The 27,443-nt window shown below is 27.0% G+C and overlaps 1 protein-coding gene across 1 annotated transcript in view; it reads right to left on the bottom strand.

Moving 5' to 3' along the window:
* LOC107452683 (kinesin family member unc-104) overlaps positions 1-27,443 on the bottom strand; it is a 55,773-nt gene that overhangs the window by 24,606 nt on the left and 3,724 nt on the right. The window contains exons 2-23 of the mRNA XM_071183527.1: positions 22,780-22,895; positions 22,614-22,696; positions 21,664-21,743; positions 20,651-20,816; positions 18,708-18,886; positions 16,537-16,648; positions 15,461-15,604; positions 14,806-14,884; positions 14,653-14,731; positions 13,284-13,420; positions 12,845-12,877; positions 12,035-12,194; positions 11,126-11,201; positions 9,028-9,107; positions 8,788-8,879; positions 6,516-6,656; positions 6,392-6,433; positions 3,476-3,596; positions 1,902-1,974; positions 1,155-1,278; positions 918-1,072; positions 386-564 (exon numbers count right to left, since the gene is read on the bottom strand). Coding sequence (XP_071039628.1) covers positions 386-564; positions 918-1,072; positions 1,155-1,278; positions 1,902-1,974; positions 3,476-3,596; positions 6,392-6,433; positions 6,516-6,656; positions 8,788-8,879; positions 9,028-9,107; positions 11,126-11,201; positions 12,035-12,194; positions 12,845-12,877; positions 13,284-13,420; positions 14,653-14,731; positions 14,806-14,884; positions 15,461-15,604; positions 16,537-16,648; positions 18,708-18,886; positions 20,651-20,816; positions 21,664-21,743; positions 22,614-22,696; positions 22,780-22,879 — 2,435 coding nt within the window. The 5' untranslated portion in view covers positions 22,880-22,895. The remainder of the gene's footprint in view (positions 1-385; positions 565-917; positions 1,073-1,154; positions 1,279-1,901; positions 1,975-3,475; positions 3,597-6,391; positions 6,434-6,515; positions 6,657-8,787; positions 8,880-9,027; positions 9,108-11,125; positions 11,202-12,034; positions 12,195-12,844; positions 12,878-13,283; positions 13,421-14,652; positions 14,732-14,805; positions 14,885-15,460; positions 15,605-16,536; positions 16,649-18,707; positions 18,887-20,650; positions 20,817-21,663; positions 21,744-22,613; positions 22,697-22,779; positions 22,896-27,443) is intronic.

Raw genomic sequence — 27,443 nt, 5'->3', positions numbered from 1 at the left:
TACTCATAAATTTATAAGTACTTAAAAAAGTATCCCAAAATGTTATTGACACAGATCTTATTGTTTTTTTTTTAAAGGAAATACTTTTAAGAACTATTGCAAACTAAAGAATAACTAACAAAATATTTGTAACATTTTCTAAATAGAATTTCTGTTTGAAAAGCTTCTGAGAAAACCAAATAAAAGCAATACAACTAAGTCACATATATTTATTAAACCACTTTATTCATAGAAATTATATATTGCTATCAAAGAAAATATGTTTTCTTATTTTAATATTTATTTGTAGAATAAAAGAAGTGTTGCGAATCACATTTAGAAACATTATAAAGATAAGGGGATTAGCAAATCAAATAATAAGGGATAGTTATCTTTTCAAGTTTACCTCAATTTACTTAATGTCCAATAATGCGTAGCACCGTTTTTGGTATCTTGTACTTCAACTGCTACAATGGTACGGGGGTAAGGGCGATCCATACCATCTTCAATATCATCATGATTCAACATGTCTGGTAACAGTGGTGAATACAGAGTATCAGTTAATAAGACAAATTGAAATTGAACCTGGAAAAAGTGAGCAAATTGTAAAATATAGTAAACCATTGTTTCCTTACAGCTTTATTTTAATTTCATTGAATTTTTTTGCTTCAGTGCTATTCTATAAATACTAATACTGTGTGTGAACGAAAAAAACACAACAACCATTTAATCGATTTTATAAATAAAATAGAGCCTAATCATCCTAATATTAATTTTCTATTTTATGGCTCATGACTTTTTAGAATTTTAAAAGTATAGAAAACTCTTATGAATAGTAAAATTACATATAAATTTATATACAATGAATATAAATTTAAATATAGCTACAAATTGAAAGTCCATAGTATGAGTTGTAATAAGAGTCAGATATATCATACTTTTTTCTTCAGCTCAACACTAATAGCATTAGCTTCTTTTAAGAATATAGCATTTCCCCATAGATCATCACGTAAAGAAGTGAATTGATGATATTTCCATTTTTGGAAAGCCCATTCTGCTAGCTGATATTGGTGCTCAGTCCAAACGGGTTCAACTAAAAATAAATGAATGTTACTTAATATAAAACAGAAATGAGTTTTTATGTTGTAGAGAAAGATAAAAAGCCTATCAATTACTGTAATCGTTATCTTCATCAGTAGTAGTCTCTAACTCATTAATGCAACAAGAACTGTACATACTTGACATTAGTGACTGCTCTTCAACTTGTCGCTGTAAACTTTCAATTTTTGCTTCATAATTCTGCAATACAAAAGTTACAATTTAAAAATTTTGGATTTCTCTTCTCTAAGCTTAAAAAAATACATCATTATAAATCAGATAATAACGAATTACTTTTTGTGTATGTTAAAAAACGTTTTTTCATTCAGTCCTTGTTGAGAACAGATAATAAATTGAATAAAGCATCATATATTAGCATCTTAGATCTAAAGATGATTTCTTAAAACTTGCCAAGCAGACACACACACATATATAATGATATTATATTCCCATCTTTATAATCAAAAATCTTATACTAAAATACACATTTATAAACACATTTTAAAATGAAATAATCAATAACATGAAAGGGAAAAAATGAAATGGCACTCAGCATTTTTCTGCACACATACACAAAATTGGGATAATTTAAAATTAATGTAAAATGTTACTAAAAATATTAAGTAATTAAATAATTAATTTCAGTTTTAAAAGAATGAAAAAAATAAAAAAGTATATAGGGTTTAAAATAACAATAAATAGATTATATAAAATTACAGATGAACAATTCCTTTAAATTGATGAAAACAATTACATTTTTTTAATATTTCAAACACAATAAATTAGTGTAGAATGAGAATTTTGAAAGAAAAAAAAGAGCTTACTTTTTTCTCTTGTTGAAATATTTGATCAGCTTCTTCTTTTTCTTTTTTATACTGTTCTTCCAGAGCAACTAATCTGTAAATATACTACAGTTAATACTCAAACAATTTATAATCTTGGCACTTTAATAGATATTTAAAAGTAATAACCATTTTTACATTAAACTATTTACAAAAGCTTTCTTTTTTTATCACAGTATATAAAATAAACACACGGCACAAGCAGCAAAAATAAACAGTGCAAACTGCAGAGTGTAAGGAAAGGAAAACTGATGTAGTCATACATATTAAGTACATTTAATGAAACTGATTTTAATGATACATTAGCTATATCATCATATATATTGCTGATAAAACTAAAAAACAAAAATTTAAAAAAGGAAAAAAAAAAAAAAAAAAGCTAAATGACAACATTATTTGCTGTAATCATTTTCACTAAAAAATAAATAAATAAAGGTTATCAGAACTATACAAAACTTTGCTGAAACAAAATAATTGAAAAAAATATATATATATTTAAATTGACTTTTAATGATACCTTTAAAGTCTCATTTTATATAGAATGTGGGAAAGTAAATGCTAGACTTTCATAACTCAAGAGATTAGAAAAGAAATATTTTATCCACATATTCATATAAAAAATGTTAATATGAATTAGCATAAATCATTGTTTATTTTCTTCTTCTCGACTTTCTAAATGCTTCTTTTTTAAATGTTTATTTTCTCCAAGTAGAATTTCAATATATTTCTAGACCAATGTTTCTTTTTCTTTTTTTAAGAAAAAAAAAAAAAACAACTAAAATAAATTTGGAAACATAAATACATCTCAGTTTTTTTAGTTATTTGCCCATCTAGTAGTTACCATTATTTAACAGTCTATATATTTTTCCATTCAAAAAATATATAATTTAATGCTACACCTGTGATCTGAATTTAAAAATAGTGTGTTTCTTACACTAGAAAGAAAAAAACAGTAATAACAATGTCCTTAAAAGTTTCTCCTGTTTGTGCACATTTGGGATGGCATAGCTTCGACTTTACAGACACTTAATTTTTTGAAATATATAATACAAATAAAATTTTATATATATATAGCTGGAAACAAACATGAAAAAATATATGCTTATAGATTCTGCATGCATTTATTTAATCAGCATAAAATGAATTATTTCAAACACCTAAACATATTGTTAATATAGGTTTTATAACTTTACATGGAATGCAAAAAAACAAGAAAAAAAAAAACTTTAAAATCGTTTATAGTAGATAATTTTGATGCATACATTATTTATATTGCTTACATTAAAGCCATTGCCTTCAGATTCATCCTTGGAATTTATTACAAATGTTACTTTAATATGCATCGATTGATTGATTGAATGTAGAGGTTTTATGGCACAAGATCCAAAGGAGGATATGCTGCGCCAAACACTTTAATATGCATCAATAACTAATGAAACACACACATATAAAATCTGAGCAAGTGACTTATGATGGTGATCAAAAGCGAATCTGTATCAATGTATCTAAAAAAGATCTTTGACTTACATAGTGAAAGAAAAATAAATAAAACTCACTTTTTTTCCATTTCGATTTTAAGATCAATACCTTGCTTTTCAAGTAACTCTAGCTGAGCAAATGTCCAATCTACCGGGTCCGGACCTGAATAGTTCAAAATAGAATCCTTAGGTATAATACCTAAGTTAAAAGATTGATCAATACCCTTCTTCAAAGAAACACATCAATACACATTCATGAACAGTGTGAAAAAAATTGCCTTGAATAATTTTTGATCTAATGATTGGATTTTCATCAATTAAGAGGAGAGACTTCAAATATGCTAATCAATTAGCCCAGAGGATATTTCAAGTTATGAGATCAGACATAATAATGCATTTTCTCTGAATAAACATACCTTTTTTACAGGCAGATTATAATTCCTGACCCCCAAAATATGCAAAGGATAGACACAATCTGGTAAATATAGTTCGAATAATTTTGTCAAGAGAGCAGTCAAAAGTTTGGACCCCTCAATGTTAATTTTATTTTTTGTGCATTTTGCTACATCGCAAAAACGTTTTAAGCAAACAAAATAATTCTTGCACACTACTATAAAATTTGGTTATCCACAAAAACTATTCCCCACAAAAAATAATTTTTAATAATTATTTTTTAGTATTTTATTTAAAAATAGCTGAAAAAAAATTTGTATTTTAAGAAATACAAATTTTTACATCATTTTAAAGAATGTAACTTTTATACCTGTGATTGGTCAAATACAAAAATAGCTGAAAATTTTACGTGAATTTAATCATATGAAATTATCAAGTCATATGTTACACAATCTTCAGGGAAACACAAATATTAAGTAGTTACACACTTTTGAATTACATTTATTTTATTAATTCTTGATTCAATTAACTTTCTTATAATTCTAGATAAATGTTTTAAAAGAACATAAAATTGATAAGGAGATTATTAAAGAAAAGGAATATAAAATAGCATAGACCTTACACACAGGGTCATATATATTCATTGATTGCAATTAACTTCTGAGTTTAGAAAATTAAAAATTGTAATTAAATTTTTGATGAATGAAAAGAAATTGATACATTACTTTTTTTAAAATTTCACTTCATGATATTTTAATACTTAAAATATAAATGAATAAAAATAATCAAAATTATAAGACATTATTTTAGGAAATAATATCTAATCAATAAATATAAAAATATAGTTTCAGAAATATGATAAAAAGAATTTGAAAACAATAATTTTTTTAATTATCTGAATAAACATAGAACTTAAAGATACAGATACGTTTTGAATTATTAGTAGGCTAGATAGATAACTGACTCTTATAGCTTCTTATTTCAAACTCTTTAAAATAAAAAACATGAATACAAATTATGATGTATGATTATTAAAAAGCATTAATATTAATAGCGAAACTTAATTTCTAATCACATAAATGCATTTTGCAATGTTTGATTTTAAAATAGCGAGAAAAAGAAACAGGGTATTCGATTTTTTAATAACAATAGGCGATTTTTAAATCATTCAAATCACAACATTTGGTCTTTAAATTGAAGCGATGTGGAATAATGATGCATAATTTTAAAATGTATGAATACAACAAGGAGAAATTTTAAAAACTACGTGAATAGAATTCCCCAAATGTTGTTGTTAATTTACGTCGCACTAGAGCTGCACAATGGGTTATTGGGGACGGTCTGGGAAACATATCTGAGGATGATCCGAAGACATGCCATCACAATTTTGATCCTCTACGGAGGGGATGGCACCCCCGCTTCGGTAGCCCGATGACCTGCACGCGAAGTCGAGCACTTTAAGGTAGAACAGTTTAACGAGGACCAATATCGCACACCCTCGGTCCCTACGCAGGCTGATCCAAGTGGTCACCCACCCGCACACTGACCGCAGCCAGTGATGCTTGACTTCGGTTATCTGCTGGGAACCGTGTCTTAACGATTAGTCCACTGCGGAACTGATGTGATTTTATAAAGCTAGAAAGTTTTTTAAAGAACATATAAAGTTTTAAATCACACTGAATAAAAATCGTGATGTTTTATTCTAAAATTGCGTAAATATGTATATTGATCCGTTATTTTTATATGAAATCCGGTTGATATGGAAAATCGAATATTTACTCATAAACCGATATTAAATTGCGACGGGAAATTTCCAAACCATTTCAACATGAAAAGCAAAAAATATGATTGGTAAAACGAGAAATTATGTTGAGCAAATCATGTGAATATTAAGTGCAAATTGTAATTTGTGTCGATTTTGTATTTTGTATTCAATTCGGATCAATTCAATTCGTAAATACGTGTATTGATCCGTTATTTTTATGTGAAATGCGGTTGATGTGGAAAATCGAATATTTACTTGCAAACTGATATTGAATTGCGACGGGAAATTTCTAAACCATGGCCTATTCAAAAGCTTTTTTTTGCTATCTAAAATTAGATTACTTAAAAGGATGTAAAAATTCAATAACCTTGCTATTCAAAATTTTTTAGACTATTATTAAAAATTATTATTTTTGCGTAGACGTATCTTTGAATATACAGATTTTATATGAAAACTTTTCAATTCGCTCAAAAAGTTCTCGAGACATGCAAAATTAATATTAAGGGATCCACACTTTCGCTGCTCTCCTGACCACACTATTAGGACCATATTTCCCAGAGTGCTTCTATCACCGATATTTTGGGGGTCAGGAATCATAAGACATTGAAAAAAAGGTATGTTTACTCAGAGAAAGTATGTTTTTGTGTATGATTTGTCTGTAAATTAGTATGTTACAAGTCATCCCCTCCAACCATTAAGATAGAGTTCTAGTATGTGAAAATTTGATATTTAGATCAAAAGTTATTTAGGGTGATTCTTCTTTCTTCACATGCTGTACTACAATACTGATCTATAATATTATTGTAACATAATATCATGACCAATAATATACTTACTGTTATTTGAAGTTTCAATATAAGATTTTCTACATTCACGAGCTGCAATATAGAATTTTATAGGAGTTTAGATTTAATAAAGATCAATTTAAGGCAGTGAGAAATGGTTAAATGATGAATGTACCTTGTTCAGGATTCTGAAACCTAAAGACATGATATTTGCCAAGAATAACTCGAGAGCCAGTTTGAAGGACAGCTTCATCTGATACTTCTCTACCATTTACATAGCACATAGAATTTGGGCAAGCTTTCAATGCTACTATACCTGAATTAACAAAATTGAATTTTGAAATGAGGTACAGAATTTTTTAAAAATTAAAACACAAATTCTTTGCAAAAAATATTACTGCAAAATATAACAACAGAATATCAAAATGCAAAGAATATGCATAATTTTAAAGTAATTACTTTTTTTAATGTCCTTTCAAATAGCACATAATTTTAAAACAAGCCTTATTGTTATAATTTTTATGATTTTTTTATACAATAAAAAATTATAAATTACTGCCACATAATTTACAGACAATCATCAATGCAATTTTCTTAACTTGCCTTATTTCTGGCTACTGTTGATAAGTAGATGACTTTTAAAGTGAATTTTTAAGTTTAAATATGTATTCTTTTAACCACATAATTTTAAGAATACACTGAGCTCTTGAATCAAGCATACAGCAATAACCAAGCATCAATACTTGATAATCGAATTTAAAAAAAAAAAACTCTCCTGATTAGTTCAGTAGTATAAGCAAGATTGCATAAGCAAGATATCATGACTATTTCATATTAATAGAAGGGGAAAACTGTCCATAAGACTCAGCTAAGATACAAATCAAGTTGAGTGTTGAGATTAAAATGATTATTTAAGCTGTAATAATTTAACTGAGCTTAAAATTTATAAAATATCTTTAATTGAAAGTGTGGGTCATTTAAAAGATTTTATCAAATGTATTTTGATTTTTAGCATATTATTTATTAATAAATAACTCCTAATTTAAGAAACAAAACTTTGTGAACCTCTGTGTTATGAAAATAAAAAAGAAGGGTCTCAATGCCATTATTTTAACCAGAAAAAAAAATGCGAGATGAACATATTTCATGTTACACAATACTGTAGTTCCATCACACACAAACATCGAAATTTTTCTTAAAATTAAACATTTTAAAATATTCCCTTTGATGCAATAATTATTTATAATTACAGAAAAAGTATAAATTTTTGTTTCGTTGTAAAGTATGTTGATCCTTTTATTTTTATACATCACAATAAAAGGTTATGCAATGAAAGTGTTTAAATTAATTAAGAATTGTATTAATATTAAAAATACTAGTGTCTTAAGTTAATTTGTTTGAGCAATTAGGATTAACATGCATTTATTAGACGTTGACCAATAAAAAAGATATTACTGTAATTATAATAATGCATAAAAAAGATATTTACTAGCAGAAAATATTGTGAAAAAAAGCTGTAATTTAAATGGCATTCAATGTGAAATCCATAATAGTACAAAATTATGTGGGGCACATTAAGGTGTGCTGCAACACAGAAAAACAAATATTATAATAAATGCAACAGGGTATCAAGAAAATTTTGGGGAAACTGCCTGTACTTGTTTCGTTACAGGAAAAAGATAAAATCATAAACATTTAATCGTATGATGAACACACACTTTGTAATATTATTTCAGGAAGAATCCATTTATTCTTCAGAAAAAAAAATCAGAGACAGTTCTATCAATTCAGCTTCAAGTATACGGAAAATTAGATGAGTAAATTTATAGAAATATCGATTGTAACGAATTAACATAATAAAGGAGAGCTCAATCAATGAGATGGAAATATCATTCTTTGTATCATTATAAGGGCTCATTACCCTAAACAGTATCATTCTCATCAAGAAACAGATTTCAGAGTTTCTGGAGTGTTTGACTTTAAACAAAAGAACCTTTGGCACCAAAATATCTTGAAAGAGAGTAAGTAAAAAGTAAAAGTTTATCTGGAAGTAAATATGTATATCTGGAAAGTAAAAGTATATCTGGAGTACTGAAAAAAGATAGTTGCTTCACAATTTAAAGCAGTGTTTCAGTAGTGCTACAAATGTAATTTAATATCCAATTATTTTGCTATAACACATTTTTTGAGACCGAAAATAGTTAAATGACAAGCATTTCATGAACAAGGCAAGCTCTAACCAGATTAGTGTTGAACTACTTATAAGTGGTTCAGTTGAGTATTTATTTACGTATGATAAATATTTGTTTACATTATTTTATAAAAATAGATATGAGAAAAAAACGACATCTATAAGAAAATGTTAAAAAACAACAACAAACAAACTAGACTAATGTAATATAATATTACGTAACGTAATATAATTTAAATAGTGCAAACTGTCATACCTCCAAAGTTCTCAAACATACAATGTTCATTAAGAATATGGGAACCGGTAAGTTTGATGTCTTGTGGTACATTAGCATCAGGTCTTCCAACTCTGTATTAAAAAAAGCATAATTAAAAGTCTTTTCAATATTTTTTTCTTTATGCTTTCAATTACCAATACAAAGCTCTTTTTAGCTTTATGTAAATTCTTAACGATTAAGAAGAAATGAAAATAAAGAGAGATTAAAAAAAATAATTACCTAGTGATGCCATCTTTAATGTAGTAAATTAAGCACTCAGACATTAATGGATCTTCATTCAAATTAACAAGATGAGGAGTCTACAACAATAATAAATATATTGACTCTATTTATCTGAACAAAACTATTTTTTCAACAAAAAATTAAATTTTGCAAATTTAAAATACAGTACAGAACCCATTATCCGGAGGTGTATAATGGAGGTGTTAAGTGCCAAAAATTGAATCTGAAATATTACTTTAAAAAAGTTATATTTTTATTGCTATTCAGTACATTTGTTGATATCTATCTACTATACATATACAGTACAGAACCCGCTATCCGGAAATCAGGAAACCGGAAAACCAAAAAACCGGAACGAAATTCGATAAATTTTCCCATTATTTTTTTTAAAAAAAAAATGTTTTTTTCCTCATAAGATTTTAGGATTTTTCTTTCTTTTTTGAAAGATGTTAACCTTATCATAATTTTGGAAATAATCATTAATGTATTACTTCATCGTTTTTTCTTCTTTGTAAGATTATTTTCAAAATTTTTTTTTTAGTTGGGTTTAACAATAAAAACGGCTTTTTGTAGCGATTCAGAAAACCGGAAAAATCAGTTATCCGGAATAGCGATGGTCCCGATCGTTCCGGATAATTGGCTCCCTACCAGTACAGAACACGTTATCTGGAAATCGGAAAACCGGAACGAAATTCGATAAATTTTCCCGCCATTTTTAAAAAAGATATTTTTTTTTCCTCATACGATTTTACTTTCTTTTTTGAAAGATGTTAACCTTACCATCATTTTGGAAATAATCATTAGGGTATTACTTAATCGTTTTTTCTCCTTTTTAAGACTATTTCCAAAAATTTTTTTTTTTCAGTTGGGTTTAACAATAAAAAAAACGGCTTTTTGAAGAGATTCAGAAAACCGGAAAAATCAGTTATCCGGAATAAGGATGGCCCCAATCGTTCCGGATAATCGGTTCCCCACTGTAATAAGAACATATAAAAACGATTAACAAAATGTAATCTAATAAAAAAGCAAACAATGGAAGATGGATCACTCTTTGTTTATTCTATTGAGGTAGTGCTTCAACACAAGAAAGCAATTTAATGAAATTACTATTTGAAACCTAAATTTAAAGCAGTTGAATTTGATTCCTTAACCCTAGAAGTTTGAGTCCCTGAGCTAAATTGTACTGAAGTTTTTCTGCTATGCACCACTTTCCGAATGAATAGCAAGGGGAAAACCAGTTTTTCGATGCAGGAAAACCTCACCAACACTCAGAGAATTAATGATACAAAAGTTTATACATGCAATAGCTTGACAATAATTTTTGTAAAGGTTTCAAATAGTTTAAGAAATATATTTATGCAAAACATATTAAAATTAGATATGAAATCAGTATAGATAAGTGCTGAAATTTAAAATGCATAGTTAAAAATGTCACTGAATTAGCTATTTTGTGAATTGAAAGTTTAGTGAAAAGTGTTATATTGATTTTATAAACAGTATAAACAACCTATAGAAAGTGGATAAAGATAGTGGGAAAGGAGGTAAAATTAATAGTTGTTTAGTTGACTGCCAAGTTTAAAGTTTCACTAATCTTTTGTACTTGTTTGCTTCGTATGGAGGATAAGAATTTTATTTAATTGAAGCTTTTGCTTTTTTTTTGGAGGAAAAATTCTCGCAATATAGCAAAATCGCGAGAATTTTCTTTTTTTTTTGCTTTTCCTTAAACTAAGATTTTCCCCTCTAAATCTTGTCAAAATCAGAGGAGGCACAGACTTACTTGATTGAGAAAGCAATTCTTTACATAAACTAGTTCCACTTGATAATGATTTACAAAAAACTAGTTCTTAAGCCTTGTGCGTATTTCCGATATGTCAGTTGTATCTTAATATTGTTTCATTGACAAATTATAAATAAATATGTTCTGCTTTTAAAAATTTGATTGTATTTTGGCCATACTGTCACTAGGGTTATTGTAAGATATTTTTAGTAACTGGGTATAATTTAAGTTTGTACGATATATATCAAGCTCATTAAAAATGCAAAAAAAACCGAGCAAACTTCTTAAAAATTTCAAATCAAATTAAAAAATTCTAACCTTTTTAGGGGAAAATACTCCAACCGTATCACCATCTTCTCGCAAAGCCACACCCATTTCTGCAAATACTGCTTCTCTGAAAATCATATAACATGATAAGTAGAAAATAAATGGCAAATTAGAAGTATTACAAATAAATTATTTACAATTTGAAACTATATGAAAAGTTACAAAGCAATTTATTAAACACAAAAGTTCACTATTAGATAGAGAAAGAGTATTAAAAAAAGTATTTAAGTAAGATAGAGTATTAAAATAATTATATCAAGTTTTTTTGTCACTCAGTAGTAACTGAATTTGAAAAAAAAAAAGACTATATGAAAGGATCTTTTTTGTTACTGGTAGGCATTGTTTACTTTTCACATAAAACGTATACTCTACATTTATTACTTATTCATATCATGGAAAAAAGATGGCTTTATAACTTAATTTAGTTGGATTAGATGTCGTTAATTCACTTTCACACTATCAGTAATATTTTTAATTGGTTGAACTAAATTCAATAGAACAATAACAAAATAATAATCTGGAAATTTTAAAGTTAAGTTTTTAGTTTCCTACATAAAAATGTTAAAGTTTTGATAAACTAGTTTAATTAAGTAATAGGGTTACTAAAACATTAATAAAATAATAAGATGGAAATGTTATGCTAAGTTTTAAAGTTTCCTATGTAAATATGATAATGCTTTAATAGCTACATAATAGGGTTAATTAGTAGGCTGATTAATGCTTTTCTAACTTGTAGTTTTAAATTGTACAATAATTGCATAAAGAAATTTCATGCGTAAAATGTAAAGAAGAACAGAAAAGTTAAAAATAAGGGAAATAATTATATTTCCTTTATTTTAACTGTTTTTTTTTTAAAAAAAAAATTTGTTTTAGTCCTTATTATACTTGAATAAATAATACCTTTGCAAACGAATTGCTTCAGTTTTTTTTAGCTTCTCTTCCCAGGTTTCATTTAACTCAGCAATCAGTTTCTCAGATTCTTGTAGTTGTTCTATTACATCCTCACCATTTGAAACTGTTCTTTGTTTTTTCTTATTATGAGAATTTTTATTGTTTTCATCTAAAAATAATATATTCAGAAAGTAATATTTTAATGTTTAGTTAAAGATCTATTAGTAAGAAAACAATTCAATTGAAGTTAAAAATAATATTGCTTTTAAAATAAAAGAAATACATATGATAAACTAGAAAATAATTAATATTCACAGTATTTCTTTTTTGAGAAATGAAATAAAAATATGAATACATATAATAACTTTTTTTATGAAAAATGAAAGACATATAATAACTTTTTTACATAAGTTCATTTAACTCAATAAAATTGCATATACTTTAAAAATGCCTAAAAACTAATATAAGAAATAAAATCACTGCAATTCTTTCAACTACACACATAGCTGCCAATATATTCAATATGTTATGTCCATATTTTAAAGACAGAGTTTTAATGGAAGGCAAATATTGCCAAACTTTTCGGTTGTATTATAAATTTGGAAAGAATTAGATCTTTAATGGGTTTGTTGAAATCCAGAAAAAAATTCAGCTCAATCGCTATTTTTTTAAAGAAAGAGGAATTTTGGCAACTATGAACAGCTTGCAAAAAATATTTAAGCCATACCAATCAGTCAGAATAATACATAGCTAAGCAAAGCCAAAATTAAAGTCAAACTGGCAATTTGCAACGCTGATACACAGCAAAAAATCACTTACAATTCAAATTGAAATTGTTCATTCCATCGACAGCTTTAAAAGCAAAGAAGAAAATCATTGTAGAAGGTTACTTTCAGTTAAAGAACTTTAACAAGACAGATAGAACTAAAATTACGACTTCCAAAAATGAAAATCATGGGCGCCGATGGAGGTTTTTTATTAGGTTATTAATTAGTTATAGGAGGTTGTTAATTAGTTATGATCAGTACTAATAAATAGTTTCACATTTCAATGCAGTAGGGCAGAATAGAACTATAAATCGGCGCCCATGTTATCAATAAAATCAGAAATATGCAAGACTTTCTAATATTAGTAACAAAAAATATTATACAAAATTAATTAAATATTTTAAAATTCAGGTAGGTTTCATTAAAAAAAATAAACAAAAAAAAACGTACAAAAAAACGTGCAAAAAAATTGTGTCAAAAAACAAACATACCATCTGCATCAATTCCACCAGCTCTTAACATGGCCTTCAGCCTTTCAATTTCATCCTTCAATTCACGTATGAGTTTAGCATTAGCATCTTCGTTAACAACAGCTTTACAAACAATTTGTTTAGCCCTATCAGCATACCTAAATAAATGAAAAAAATTAGTTTTATTTTTATGGAAAAAATAAAATATTTATTTTATTTTTATGGTATTATAAATTTTATGTCTTTGAAATAAATGTGATGATCTAAGAAAAAATGCATTAAAGTCATTTGCTTAGTTATATTTTCTGAAAAATCTAAATTGTTGACATAATTTATAAATAAATATTTTTAAAATTGATGTTATATTCAAATTTATATAAACTGAATGCTAAGGTAATTTTAAAATTCTGAACATTTCTTCTATTATCATAGTTTGATGAGTTGCTTTTTTGATAATGCAACAGAATTTTTGTCCCCTAACTTCAAATCCCATCTGTAAGTTGATTTTTTTAAAAAAAATATAATATAAAAAAAGAAGAAAGTTACTGAAAAATTACATTTTCACTAACTGAATTTTTAAAATTTTTTTTAACCTTTAAATAGTTAAAATTCGAAATTTGAATGAAAGTTGGCTAGCTTTTTATTTACTGTCTCACTGAAAATTTTTCATGCCTTAAAATATAGAAGGACACCTTCTCTCTTATACTGTTATATTTCTTTTGAATAGTTTATACTATCCTAAAGGGTTTGCATAAAAAATTTGCAGAAGTTGAAGAGTTTAGCGCTCCTAAATGTTTTGAAGAATTTCATGAACAAAAATGTCACAAAATACAAATAAAAAAGTACAAACCTTTCAAAAGTTTTCATTTAAAGCTTTAATACAAATAGTGATGATGTAAAATAACAATAATAGTTTCTTAAAAAAATTAGTAAATTAGCTCATAATTTTTAACAAATAAAATTTATGTGTTGTTATTATACATGCAAAGTTAAGATAATACTCAAATAATGTATTTGAGTATAATAAAATGCATAAAATTATTTACTCAGATAATGTACCTGAGTAAGTAATTTTATACATTTTATTATTATAATTATTAGGATTGCAAGATGACATAAACATGAATTTCTGAATAGTTCTCATAATTATAGGATGTTTTATAAAATCTTAGAATCATTCTTCATAAAAAGCACTCAGACATGGACAACTTTCATAATTTTCAAAAAAAAGCAATTGTTTTTTTCAATGTTAGTCATTTTTTGGACACATCGCTTGTTGCTTGGAAAAAATGTAAAGGTTAATTCGGTAACACAATAAATTAAAATAATTTTCATTCATAAAATTCAAATCTACTTTAGATGTTGTCTAAGAAATAGAGATTAGACAAACCTTAAGGTGCTTAAAGTTTCATCATAATTTATATCAGCTGGACTAATTGCCGCAATCATAGCAGTTTTAGAATTACCACCTAAAAAAAAATAGAACCATGAAATACAAAATCCAAGCAACGATTTGCATTTAGGAAGTTATTTCAAATCATACCTAAATTTTCTCGTAATAACCAAGTTAGAGCTGAATCTCGGTAAGGGATAAAATCTGCTTTTTTCTTTTTCTTTGTAGCCTAAAATATACAGTTAAGAGAAAAGAAAAATAACTTGAAACAAAATTCAAAATGCATTAAAGTTCAAAAAATAATCTTTTAGAAATAAGAAATATTTAAATCCTCTTAGTCCATCATCATTAGAGAAAAAATTATACAGATTTTTTTTTCAAGGAAAGTTTGGACTAACACACTGAGGGATAAATTAGTAAGTGCTAATGAACATAAAATAAAACATAATTTTAATATTTAATTTGTTAACAATTTGAGACATGAAAAGTGAACTTACAGCCTTCAATGTGAGCATGAAAATAGAAAAAACAAAAACACTTATTTTAATTAGAAATCGCAATGAAAATATTTTACTAAGTACAAAGCAGTAAGTAATTCAACCAGTTCTAACTACAATTTAGATAGCTTTCTCAAAGAATTAAAATGTAGAAACAACTTTAATTTCTCTTTTTAATAAGCTGGAATAGTTTGCATGCTTTAAATCTCTCTTTGTAATAAAATCAGTTCATCCAAAATTATTTTCAAATAAAAAATGAACGTATACATAGAAAAGAAGTAAGAGTAAAATACTAAGAAAGAACTCACAATTTCAGCCAAGGCAGAAATCACTTTGCCCAATGTAGTCAAAGATTTGTTAATATTTGCTCCTTCTTTTAAGCGGGTCCCTTGAGCTCCAGTAGAATCTGCTCTTTCACTACCAGCTAAATCTACAAGACTAATTTTGCTGACCTAGAAGATAAAGAAAATGTAATTATGCTTTAACTGCAAAATGATGACAAATGAAACTTTTTTTTAATGAGAAAAAGATATGAGGATATAACTATAAACCCTAATTTGTAAAATTAGCCATAATTGTTATTTTAAATTAAAAAAAACTAGCAAATAAATTTAAAAAAATTTAGCACTTTTTTTCTTACAAAGCCATAAAAAGAAACTCTAGATGAAACACCCAAAATTTGTATCTGTAACTGATAAATCATAAACAAAGATAGAATAAAAATATAAATGCACTGAATATTACTATACTGCGTTCTGGTACAGCAAGATTTCTAGACTATCTGGTGCTTTGCAATACATCTAATAAAGAGCACAGTTTGCATATTATCTTTTTATTAGCATTAAGATCATTCCATTTGCAAATGCACATAGAATACAACATTATTATAAGTCATCATATGAGCATAAATATTTAAAGATTAAGTATTAAATTAGTTTTTGCTAATGAAACAATGATAAAAAAATAATACTTAAAATGGTTCCTATAAAATTCTAATTTATTGTCTCTATTTATATAAAGCAAAAGTCTGCATGCATATTCGCTAATAACTCGAGAACAGAAGCACCAATTTGGATCACATATTTTTCTATTGTTTGCATTTTCATAGGATCATTAGTATCATTCTATTGTTTGCACACTACCCATTTTTGCCCAATCTGGAAAAGCCCCAAAACACTTAAAATCTAAAAATGCAAACTTGTAAGAGGTGAAAATTAAAGTCACTATTACTGATGCAATGTGAGTTAATAATTGTCACATACTTGACTTTTGACTCTATGATTTTATATCTCCAGACTAAATTCTTTTTATTTAAAAAAGCAGACCAACTGGTCGCCAGAGGCAACGCTAGTCTCGAATAAAAATAACATCAGATAAAATATACCTTTTCAGCGGTAAGGCCACTAGTTGAATCATGTTTTCTTTGAGTAAAAATTATAGTGAACACAGCATGCGATCGGCTGCTAGTTTCATTCATGTTTGTAGCTGCTACTGTCCTACAATAAAATGCAAAATGATTTGTAAATTATTAAAATATGTTACAATTTAGAAATCAATTATGATTCAAGTCATAAATTTCTAAATACAAAGTAATGCGTAAAATTTTGGTTCATTAAAATAATTATTAATTTAAAAAAAATCTAAGTTAATATAAAAAAAAATATTTGCTTTTAATATTTAAATTTTTTTATGCAATAACTAAAATAAGTACTTTAAAAAGGATTTCATAAAAAAAAATGATATACCAGATAAATGATGATTTGAAAAACTATTTGTTTTTAATTTAATAATTTTTTTTACATTTTACTTAAGGGATTATCTATAAAATACCTTCACTGAGAAGGAAAGTTATAGAAGAATGTTAAAAAACGAATAAAAAAAACAGTAGAGACAGATTTAAAACATGAACATTAGGGTGGTAACAAGAAGCAAAAGTTCAAATTTCTTTGACGGCATCCTATACACAGGCACCCTTTGTTATAAAACAAATAGTACGAAAGTTTCAGTTCAATAAAATAATATTAAGACTCTGCACTAGAGGTTCAAAATTTAAAAAAACGTGATTTTTGTAAAAGAATGCAGTTTTTTTCCCCATGAAATTTAAATGAATAGTTACAAAAACACAAACATGGATAACTTTGTAGATATTGATATAGGTCCCCTTTTAATGCTTTTGGCCGATCATTTCATAGCACATTCAAAGTTTTGCTTTTTTTTAACATTACTCTCCGCGATATCACACAAAAAGATGTTTGCCAATTAGGCAAGACAATAAGTCACCACCATTAATGTAACCTTTAATGTGATAGCTACAGAAATTATTATTACTACACTCTGATGTGGTAACAGAGAGACTATTTGTGAAATAAAAGGCAATTATTAATTAATCTCAATAATTTATTGATCATACATCAACTCTCTTCATTATATTAAATCAATACACTAGAGTTTCTACATCTATTTACCAAAGAGATAATGCACTGAAAAATAAATTCATTCAGATTTTATTTACTTTTATTTGTCAATTTCTGAAATTTTAAGCCGATATAATAACAAAATCATTATTATCTACTTGAACTATTATCTAATACTTAACAAATTGCACACAGATTCCTCAACACTTTAAAAAACTGACAGCAAAAAACAATTTTAATTTTCAGTTTATTCATTTTGCAAATAGATTTTAATTTTAAACGAATAAGTTAAAAATATTATCTATAAAATAAGTACAGGTTTGTGTTTTTACAGCTATCTGTTTGGGACTTTATAGCAAAAATATGTGTAATTGTTGAAAATGTTTTTTCTCTTTATTTTTAAAAACTTTTATTCTCTGCCCGGGACCAAGGGCTAAACATTATTTTATTGAGCTAAAAATATCAAAATATTATTTTTGTAAGAAATGGCATTTTTTTTAAAGGGATGACAAGAGAGATACAAAAAAAAAAAAAAAAAAAAAAAATTCCCACAAAAACTATCTCATTGAACATTTCTCAAAAGAATATTTGAATGATTAATCCAAAATTATTACTCTTTTTAAAGTCAAAAATTTTTTGGTTGAAGGTTCACTTATTCACTTTTTTTAATTAAAGTTAATGCTTACTACTAAGGAGAGCAAAAGAAGTATGACAAAATGTTACAACAGGTAAGAGCAGACAAGTTTAATGATATTTAACAAACATATTTTATTGATAATTTCTTACATACAAAATAAGCAATGAAATTTCCAATAATAAATAAATAAATATTACTGAAGCTGCGTGAAATAGGGGATTTGGAATCCCTAAATTAGAGAAGAATAAGGTGATAAGATAACATGCTATAAAGGGAAAAAGCTCCTAAAATACTCTATTTAAACAAAAACGTTCCTAGGAATAGTATTTACAACAAATTCAGATTATAATAATGTTTTTAAAAATGATTTAGTTATTTAAACACAGAAATTTTTTGGAAATTACCAGAACAAAGTTAGGTTCAGATTGATTGGCATTCCAGTGTGATTTCTTTATAATCCCAGTTCTGTATATTACAATGTAGAGATATATTCTAATGCCTTACCTTGCTTTATTTCCTTCATCCATTAAATCATGAATATCTTGATAATTAGTGACGGCAAGCTTTGAAAGATCTTCCACATAAGGACCCAGCAAAGGGTGTTCTCTCACTCTAAGATTATTTTTATTTTTTGGGTTTAATAAATCACGAACTCTTTCACAGTAAATTTCCATGTAGCTTACCTATTAAAGTAACAAAAAATAAAAAAAGATTACTAATTTCATAATCATTTTTAGCATTTTTTCTAAACAAAATGAAAATAATATAATTTTTATAGTCAACTTTTTAAAATCAGTCCTAAAGAAGCGTTCATCTCCCTAGCAGACTCAACTGTTGAAAGACTGGAAAGAGGCAGAAAAATTCAAAAACTGCTTTTCATCCGTTTTCTTTAATTTTCAGAAATAAACTGTTGATAGATACTTTCTTTGTTTGGCAGTATCTTTCCATGCAAATCCCGCCACCCAATCATAATTTGAGATATAAACCGTGCAGAATTTTACATTCTCTATTAATTTTTCTCACTAAGTTATGCCAGTACAATTCCCCAATCAACAGTTTTTAGCAGGTGGTAACATAGTATACAGTTGCCTGTTTTTAGATTTTTGATAAGTATCTTTGTTTTTATGCTATCAGCATTAAAAGAATTAATTAGTACTATCCGAATCAGTTTTCACCAGTCTCAATTGTAATAAAATTAGATTTTCAAAAAAAATCTAAAAACTGCAAATTGTGTGATTTTAAATTACTTACTCAAAACCACATATTGCATCATTTTATTGCTTTGAAGTTTTGAGGAAAAATTGATAGAAGTTCTAAAAATTATCCAGTCTAATAAAGTGACCCCTTTATTTTCTGCCTTTTTTTATAAAGGTATTGTGCTATCTAATAATACTATATCATTAAAGGTTTGTAAAGTGCAAAAAGTATCAAGAAAACACAAATTAAAAATTTAACCTAAAGTTGAAGATGGTGAGAATAGAGGCCTCTTAATCATTCTCATTTGTTTAATTTAAAACAGATTTTTCTCTTAAGTACGATGAAAAAAAAAACTTGAAACAGATGGTTTGTGACATCCAAGTGATACAACAGTTAAAGTATTTGCATTACACATAGTAAGGCAAGTATAGATAATCTATATTAGTGTTCCCCAACCCCAGGTCCGTGGATCAAATGGTACCGGGCCGCCCATTTCATTGAAACTGAATTTAAATTTCTAGGTTTATTCCCCAAAATTAAAAATATCTATGCTCCATTAAAATTTTAGCAGTAACAGCAACCAAAACAAAGCAATGGAATAAACTGGACGTATGCAACACACTTCGGGTGTCATTGTCTCCAATTACCCCCAGATGGAACCGTCTCATTGCAAAGAAACAAGCTCAGGGTCCTAATTGATTTAACGTTCTAGTAAGTTAAAATGCTAAATCACTTTATATTTATTTTTTGGTGTAACTGTATTATAATTTGAAGACATGTTTAAATTCAATTTAAATTAATAAATCAAAATAATCTAAAATATAAACAATCAACGTCCCTCCCCCCCAGCGGGCCGCGGTAAAATGATCAAACGTTGACAGGTTCGAGGTGATAAAAAGGTCGGGGAACACTGATCTATAGCGTATATAAAGTTGAAAATTCATATTCAATGAGAAAAATTGAAAATTCACAAATATGAATTAAGAAGGTAAAAATAAGATAATCTAAAATGGAATTTTTATAGGTATGACCTATTTTCAGACCCACTTATTCAGTAATATGGAAAAAAATCATTTTAGATAAATCATATACTTTTTCCTTAAAATAATTTTGCTCCATGTAACTCTACTGAAGAAAATCTCTGAAGTCACATAAAAATCAATGGAAAGGAAAATATAAGATAGTGAAAAACTAGATTACAATTAATGGAAATAAAAATATAATGAGATAGAAAAAAACAAGATAGTTACTTCAACAGAATAAAGTGTATCATTGTTGTTAGAATCTTTAATTTTCCTAAAAAGATCTTTGCATATGTGAGGTATAATTCCTTCTTGACCTTCTTCTTGTTTTCCCATCATTGTGTAACTCTTGCCAGCTCCTGTTTGTCCATATGCAAATATGCAAACATTGTAACTGTAAAAAAGTGAAAAATTTGAAGAGAGTTCTCATACAATATCTTTCCATTAACATTGTATTTCAAATATTACTCAATTAAATTTGATTTCAAAATTTATAATTATTATTTTACGGATTTGGGGCAATATAATGGTAAGATACTTTTTTTATATTGTTCAGGAGAGCATTTTTGTGCAAAAAACACCAGGATTTCTATACAGGCAATCAGTTATTGCTGTGCATAGTTCTTTATTTAGTGGAAAATTTTGAAAATCCTAAAAAATCTATTTGGACTACAGAGGAACAGCTACAGTAAAAATACCACCTGAAAAAAATGTGGCTCATCACTACATTGCCCCAAGCCCTTCATCTATAATAATAATAAGTTATGGAATGCTTCTTTCTGAAAAGTAGTTTAAAAGAAACAAATTCTAAGGTTAGTTAAACTTAAAACAAATATTATAACTCAATTTTAAAGTTTTAAAACATGTAAATAAAATAAAGGTATCTGATCTCTTTGCTAGTGACTAAGAATGTTATAATAATAATTAATCCAGTTTAAAATTTACTTATTGAATATTTTTTTACATAGAAAAATAAAATTAAAATATATTCAGTTTTCAGGTTTTTTATATTATGAACTATAAAATTTTAAAATTAGGATGTTCATTAAAATATTAAATTATAACTGCTCTGTCCAGAAGTACAGGACTTTGTCCTGTAATGATTATAATTAGTTTTTAAAAAGTAAGCACATAATTCTAGAATTTTAGTTATAATAACTATTACATTTTAATGAAAAGATTTCATGTGTATTGTAGTTGATTTTAAAATAAATAAACATAACATTTTTCAACACTATTACCCTTCAAATGCATGAAGAAGCATCTCTTCACCAATATCTTTGTAAACAATCTCTTGTGAAGCAAATTCAGGATGTGTATTCTAGAATGAATAATAATGAAAAATATATTCAATTTAAAAGGAGAAAGAGATTTAAAATGCATGAAATACTTCTTAGTTTAAAATAAATTTTTTAAATATTAAAAGTTTTGAGCTATCAGATGAAGAAAGTTTTTAATTAGTTAATATTTTAAAACACAAGTCACACTAAAAACTCTTACTATAAGGTAATCATCATTATTAATGATCATAATTAGTAAAGAATTCCAGAAATGAAACAGTAATAATTAATTATCATTATTCTCACATTATTATCATAATTCTATAATTATTTGCGTTATCACAAAAGTATAAGGCTAATACTTTCTTACAATACAGAAGGATATAATCTAACTTATTTAAAAAAAAAAAACATTCTGAGCAAAACTTTCATTCAATTAATTTTATGCAAAAACTAGTTTCATATATATATATATATATAAATAATATCCATTTTGTTATTAACGTATTAACGAGATTTCATTACATTAAAAAATTTGCTAACATAGTTTACAATCGTCACTCATCAAATAAATATAATAATTAGGTTAATATAATTGCAACAATGCAATAATTGAATGATATCAAACTACTATAACTTTTTAAAACATTAGGTGATGTGTAAAAAAAAGGTTGCTTTATTGTAAGATAGCTTTTTTTGAAAATACTAAATATCAAACTAAATTCAAAAGATAAATAGAATAAATAACTAACAATATTATTTGAGTACAAACAAGAATCCCTTAGGAAACATTAAAAATTCAACATTAAAAATTTGAGTATAGAGCTGTATGTGCATTACAAATACAATTTGACAGTAGATCATTATTTCTTTAAATGAAATAAATGTTTTAAAATTCTCGCAATACTCACATCAATGGATAGGTATGAATAATCATAATTAAAGCTTTTGATGGCTTCTTTGGTATTAGCAGGAGCTTTTGGATTAGTAATGGCTAGATTAAGGAAAACACCAGTAGATTAATAAATTTATAATGTAAAAGAAAATGAAGTTGCAAAGGCATAAAATCATATTTACTTGTAGTATTTCCAGTCATATTAATTATACATTTGCAGTCTCTATGTATTTCTCGATTGTTAAAAGGGCGTACCCTTACAGCCACTTTGACTGACGTCATGTTTGGTTTATTTTATCTGTTAAAAAGAAGAAAAAAAAGATTACTAATATAATAATTTATTTACTTCAAGAATAAGTATAAATTATGAGTATATTTTGGATCACAGAAAAATAAAATTATTTATACTCCATTGAAAATAAAAATATAGAGAGCTAAAAGTCCATTATGATCCTGATTTTGATCTCTTTCTTTTTCTGATCTAATGATTTTGATCTTTATTCTGATTTTATGATCTTTTTTTAAATTTAAATCTGTTTCATCTAATTTAATGGTCATTAAATTAGTGCACATATATCTACCATTAAATACATTGAACATAGTCGTCAGCTATTGAACATTTAAATTTTTTACAAGAAAATTTCTAAATTAATTTGAAATTCATACACATACTCCAAACTTAACTCATTTTTTACTTTTTCCTCAAAGCATAAATCTTATACTTTTCTTAAAAATAAATTGTCTTATTCCAAATCTAGAAAAGGTGGCGATTGCGTTTGTGATCAACCCTATGAGTCACAAGTAATTAGAGTGTATATGATTACTCCCATGGCTATTAATTAACATGCATCGAACAGTGATTATGGTCAAATAGTTCGGTCAATAGACAGACAATCTACCAACCGAATAAGCTGCTTGCTTTATACCAGGGGTTTCCAACTTATATGAGGCCGGTGGCCGCAAATAAAAACACCACCCGCAATTAAAAATGGCGGGCAGCAACTTCATCGAAATTTAATATAGGAGTCTTTTATGTTTGAAGGAACATTAAATATTACCGTCAGATTTTTATCAAGTTGTACAAAACAAAAGTATTGAATTGCAAATTAAAATAAGAAGTAGATTTTTAAAAATATTTAATTGCATATTAAATAATTTTGGTTACAATAACTTTAATGTATTAAACAATAATTATACATTAAATCAAATTTAACAATAATTATACATAATTATACAATATTATACATAATATCAATATTAATTAAACAATAATTATACATAATATCAAATTTTTAAGATATAAAACTTAAAAGTATTTAAAACCGATATAGATTTTCTCCAAAAATTTTCCTAAAAAATGACAACTATAGTTAACTATAACAAAATATATTATAATATATTTTGATTCGCGGGCCACAATGAAAGGTTTCGCGGGCCGGATGCGGCCCGTAGGCCGCCAGTTGGCAACCACTGCTCTATACTAATTATTCGAAATTCGGACAATTCATTTTCATTAAGTTTAATAAAAAAGTACTGTTGAATACAATTTTTGATGCTAGCAATAAGCTCAGTAAATTTAAACTAACTTTAAATCCATGGTGAAAGAAGTCTTTGTGTGTATTCATTTACAAATGACATTTAAATTGACACAATGAAAAATATAAAATTTGCATATGATTACATATTTTCATTTTAATATTGGAAATAGTTTCTTGAATAGAGGCGTGTTTGTCATGAACCTTTCCATGAAGCAAATTCCATGAACCTTTATGAATGGATGAATCTTAAATTTGTTTTATATTAATCATGGGTAATGATCAAAGTTTACTTATGAATGAAAGTAAAAAAATCGACTAGTCTTACATTTTTAAAACAGGATAGTATGTCTTAATTTGAATTTATGCAACTTGAAGCTAGATTTTCGAATTTTTTAGAGCGTTTTTTGTTCTGTTTTGTTTTTATTTTAAAAAATTCCCATAAGTTAAACATTAGACAAGTGTTAGAGTTTTAAAACAAATCAGCAAATGTTTAAAATTATAATACCAAAACGGTGAGAGTTTTGTTGGGGATACTTGCGTTTTTAACTTATTAATTCTTTATTTCCCAATATTTTAAAAAACAAAACTTTTAACCTGAAAAGCTGAAAGCAATAACAAAATTATTTCTTTAATAGCATTTACATTGGTCGACAGGGATTTTATTTTAAGGATAAATGTAGCAGTTTTTTATTGTTTTGCTATGAAAAAGTCTACGTGACCATAAAAGTTGCTAACCAGGCTCCGTTTTTCTTCATTTATTAAAAATATATATATTTTATAGATAGCATATTTAGCAAATTGTCTTGCTTCATGTAACTCCATTTGCTTGAGGCTTCATTAAAAGGTGGTTGCCAAAAAAGTGTGATGATATAGATTCGAATATAGGTATTAAATACAGTCTAGACCAGTGTTTTTCCAATGAGTGGTACGCGTTTTCCCAGGGGTACGGGAACAGTATAGCGGGGGTACGCGTTCTTATACGAAATGTTTTGCAACAAACGAAAATTTTAAAGAATTTTACTCAAAAACAAAGCTAGCCATGAAAATTAACGATTATGTATTTTTCTATTGACTATTTTTTGCAGAGTTAACAGTTAATAATTAGTGGTGTCAACAGCCAGTTGTGATTTTTTTATAGTAAAGGTTTGTAATAAATTCTACTTATTTTGATTATTTTTATAAAATATAATTTTTATCCCTAACATAGAATATAGATCGCTGGTTAGTATCTACAGGGGTCTGTCCAGACATTTTGTGAAAGGTCCGTTTTTGTAAAATTGTGAAAAAATTACTCGTAATTTGTGAATATAAAATAAACGTTAAGTCATATTCTTTCAACCAGGGTCCTGCTTTTGTTAATTTGTACTAATAGGGTCCTGTTATTGCAAAAACCTTTTTCAAGGAGTTTTCAAATTGTAAAGAGATACAAGATTATGCTCAACACTGTAAAATTATAATTAAAAAAAAATTAAAATTTAAAAGATAAACAGCAATTGCTGCTACTAAATTAGAGATGCAACATACAAATATTTGGTATTCAGCCGATACTGCTGAACTCAGAATATTTATTTCGCACAAATAAAGGAAGAAGGGTCTGCCGAAGACAAAACTTAGTTTGTTTACATCTGTCTTTCTCCCCCCCCCCTGGGAAGGGTTTATTCGATTAACAAAACAATAATGAAGATAAACAAATTTGTGAAGGGTTCGATTAAAAGATAAATTATTTTGTGAAGCGTCATTTTTTATGAAAAGATATTTTGTGAAGGTCCGTTAACGGACCCAAATTTCTTCTAAACAGACCCGTGATCTACAACACGTAATGATGATAGTAGCAATCAACTGAAAGAAAAAAGTGAAGAAAACCAGCAAGTATGACAAAGAATATCTTCATTTAGGATTCTCATGGACTGGGGATGAAAATGAGCCTATTCCACTTTGCGTCATTTGTCTTGAATAACTCACAAACGAAAGCATGAAACCGTCCAACGTAAAGAGCCATTTTGAAACAAACCGTAATAAGTACCAAGATAAATCGTACAAAGTACATAATAAGTACAAAGATAATTTTCAAAAAGTAAACACGAGGAGTGTACTTTAACATCATTCTGGCTTACAAATGCAAAATATGTACCCAGTCTAAACAGAAAAAGTTGTGAAATATATTTTGCCTTTTCCAACTTCATATTTATGTGAAGTCTCTTTTTCAGTATTCCTGGACATAAAGTCGAAAAAAAAGAAATAGATTATTGGACGTGGAATCGCATCTCAGACTAAAATTGACCACAAGAGAACCGAATTATGATGAACTGTTATCACAGCAAAAACAATATCATCCTTCTCACTGATGAAAATAAACTTATTAACAAAAGTTCCCCCCCCCCAAAAAAAAACATTAATTTCTTTATTAGTGGTACACAGCGTTACGAAAAAGTTAGAAAGGGCACACAAAAGTCATAAGTTTGGGAAACACTGGTCTAGACTAAGGAAAACAAGTCCAGTTAATAATCTCGTTCGCAAGACTCGCTCGTCAAGATTATAATCCTAGCGGGTGATTTAAGATTTGACTGGTTTGAGAGTTCCTTCAAAATACAAAAACTCTGGTAAGTAACATACCTCTAAAAATATGTTTTCTGGATTAACATTTGGATTTCAGTGCTGTGAACCACAAAAAGCGATTCCACTAAAATATTTCAACATTAGAAAATGGTTATCAAGGAAAACAGAATCAAACATGCCTACAGACCATTGCTAGGCGCTAAATAAAAAGTTCTTTGAAGTTTATACTAAATAAAATGCCATTTAAGTAAAGTATAAACAAAAAAGTCGTTAAAAATTAAATTGTGATTCGGATGAATGCATTTAAGTAACGTAAAATGAATATTTTTACATTAGTAAGGGTTATTTAATTTTGTATTAAAAAACTTTAACCATTGCTAAAAAAATTTTTTCAAAATTTGAAATCAAAAAAAGTTTCTATTACAAAAATTTAAAAATCAAAACAAAATTTTCCATAACAAACTGCTATTTTAATTCATTCAATAAACAAAAATTTAAATTCTGTTGATCGGTGTTATTTGGGAGATTCAATACATTCGCACCCACCATTCCTACCATTCTAAATTAAACTTCATTCATTTCTGTACAACAGGTAATTTAAAAAATGCGATCTGACTAAGAGTAGCTATAAGATTCGATTCCGTCATTAAGTAAAGAATTTTTTTTATAAAAAATTAAATCACGTTATAAATCACGGAGTTAAAATATAATTTTAACTCATTTTTGAGGCTTGACATAATTTCAAATAGGTC

The sequence above is a fragment of the Parasteatoda tepidariorum genome, chromosome 7 (assembly GCF_043381705.1).
Source record: "Parasteatoda tepidariorum isolate YZ-2023 chromosome 7, CAS_Ptep_4.0, whole genome shotgun sequence".
NCBI classification, from domain to species: domain Eukaryota; kingdom Metazoa; phylum Arthropoda; class Arachnida; order Araneae; family Theridiidae; genus Parasteatoda; species Parasteatoda tepidariorum.
This window is presented reverse-complemented; position numbering and strand designations above follow the sequence as displayed.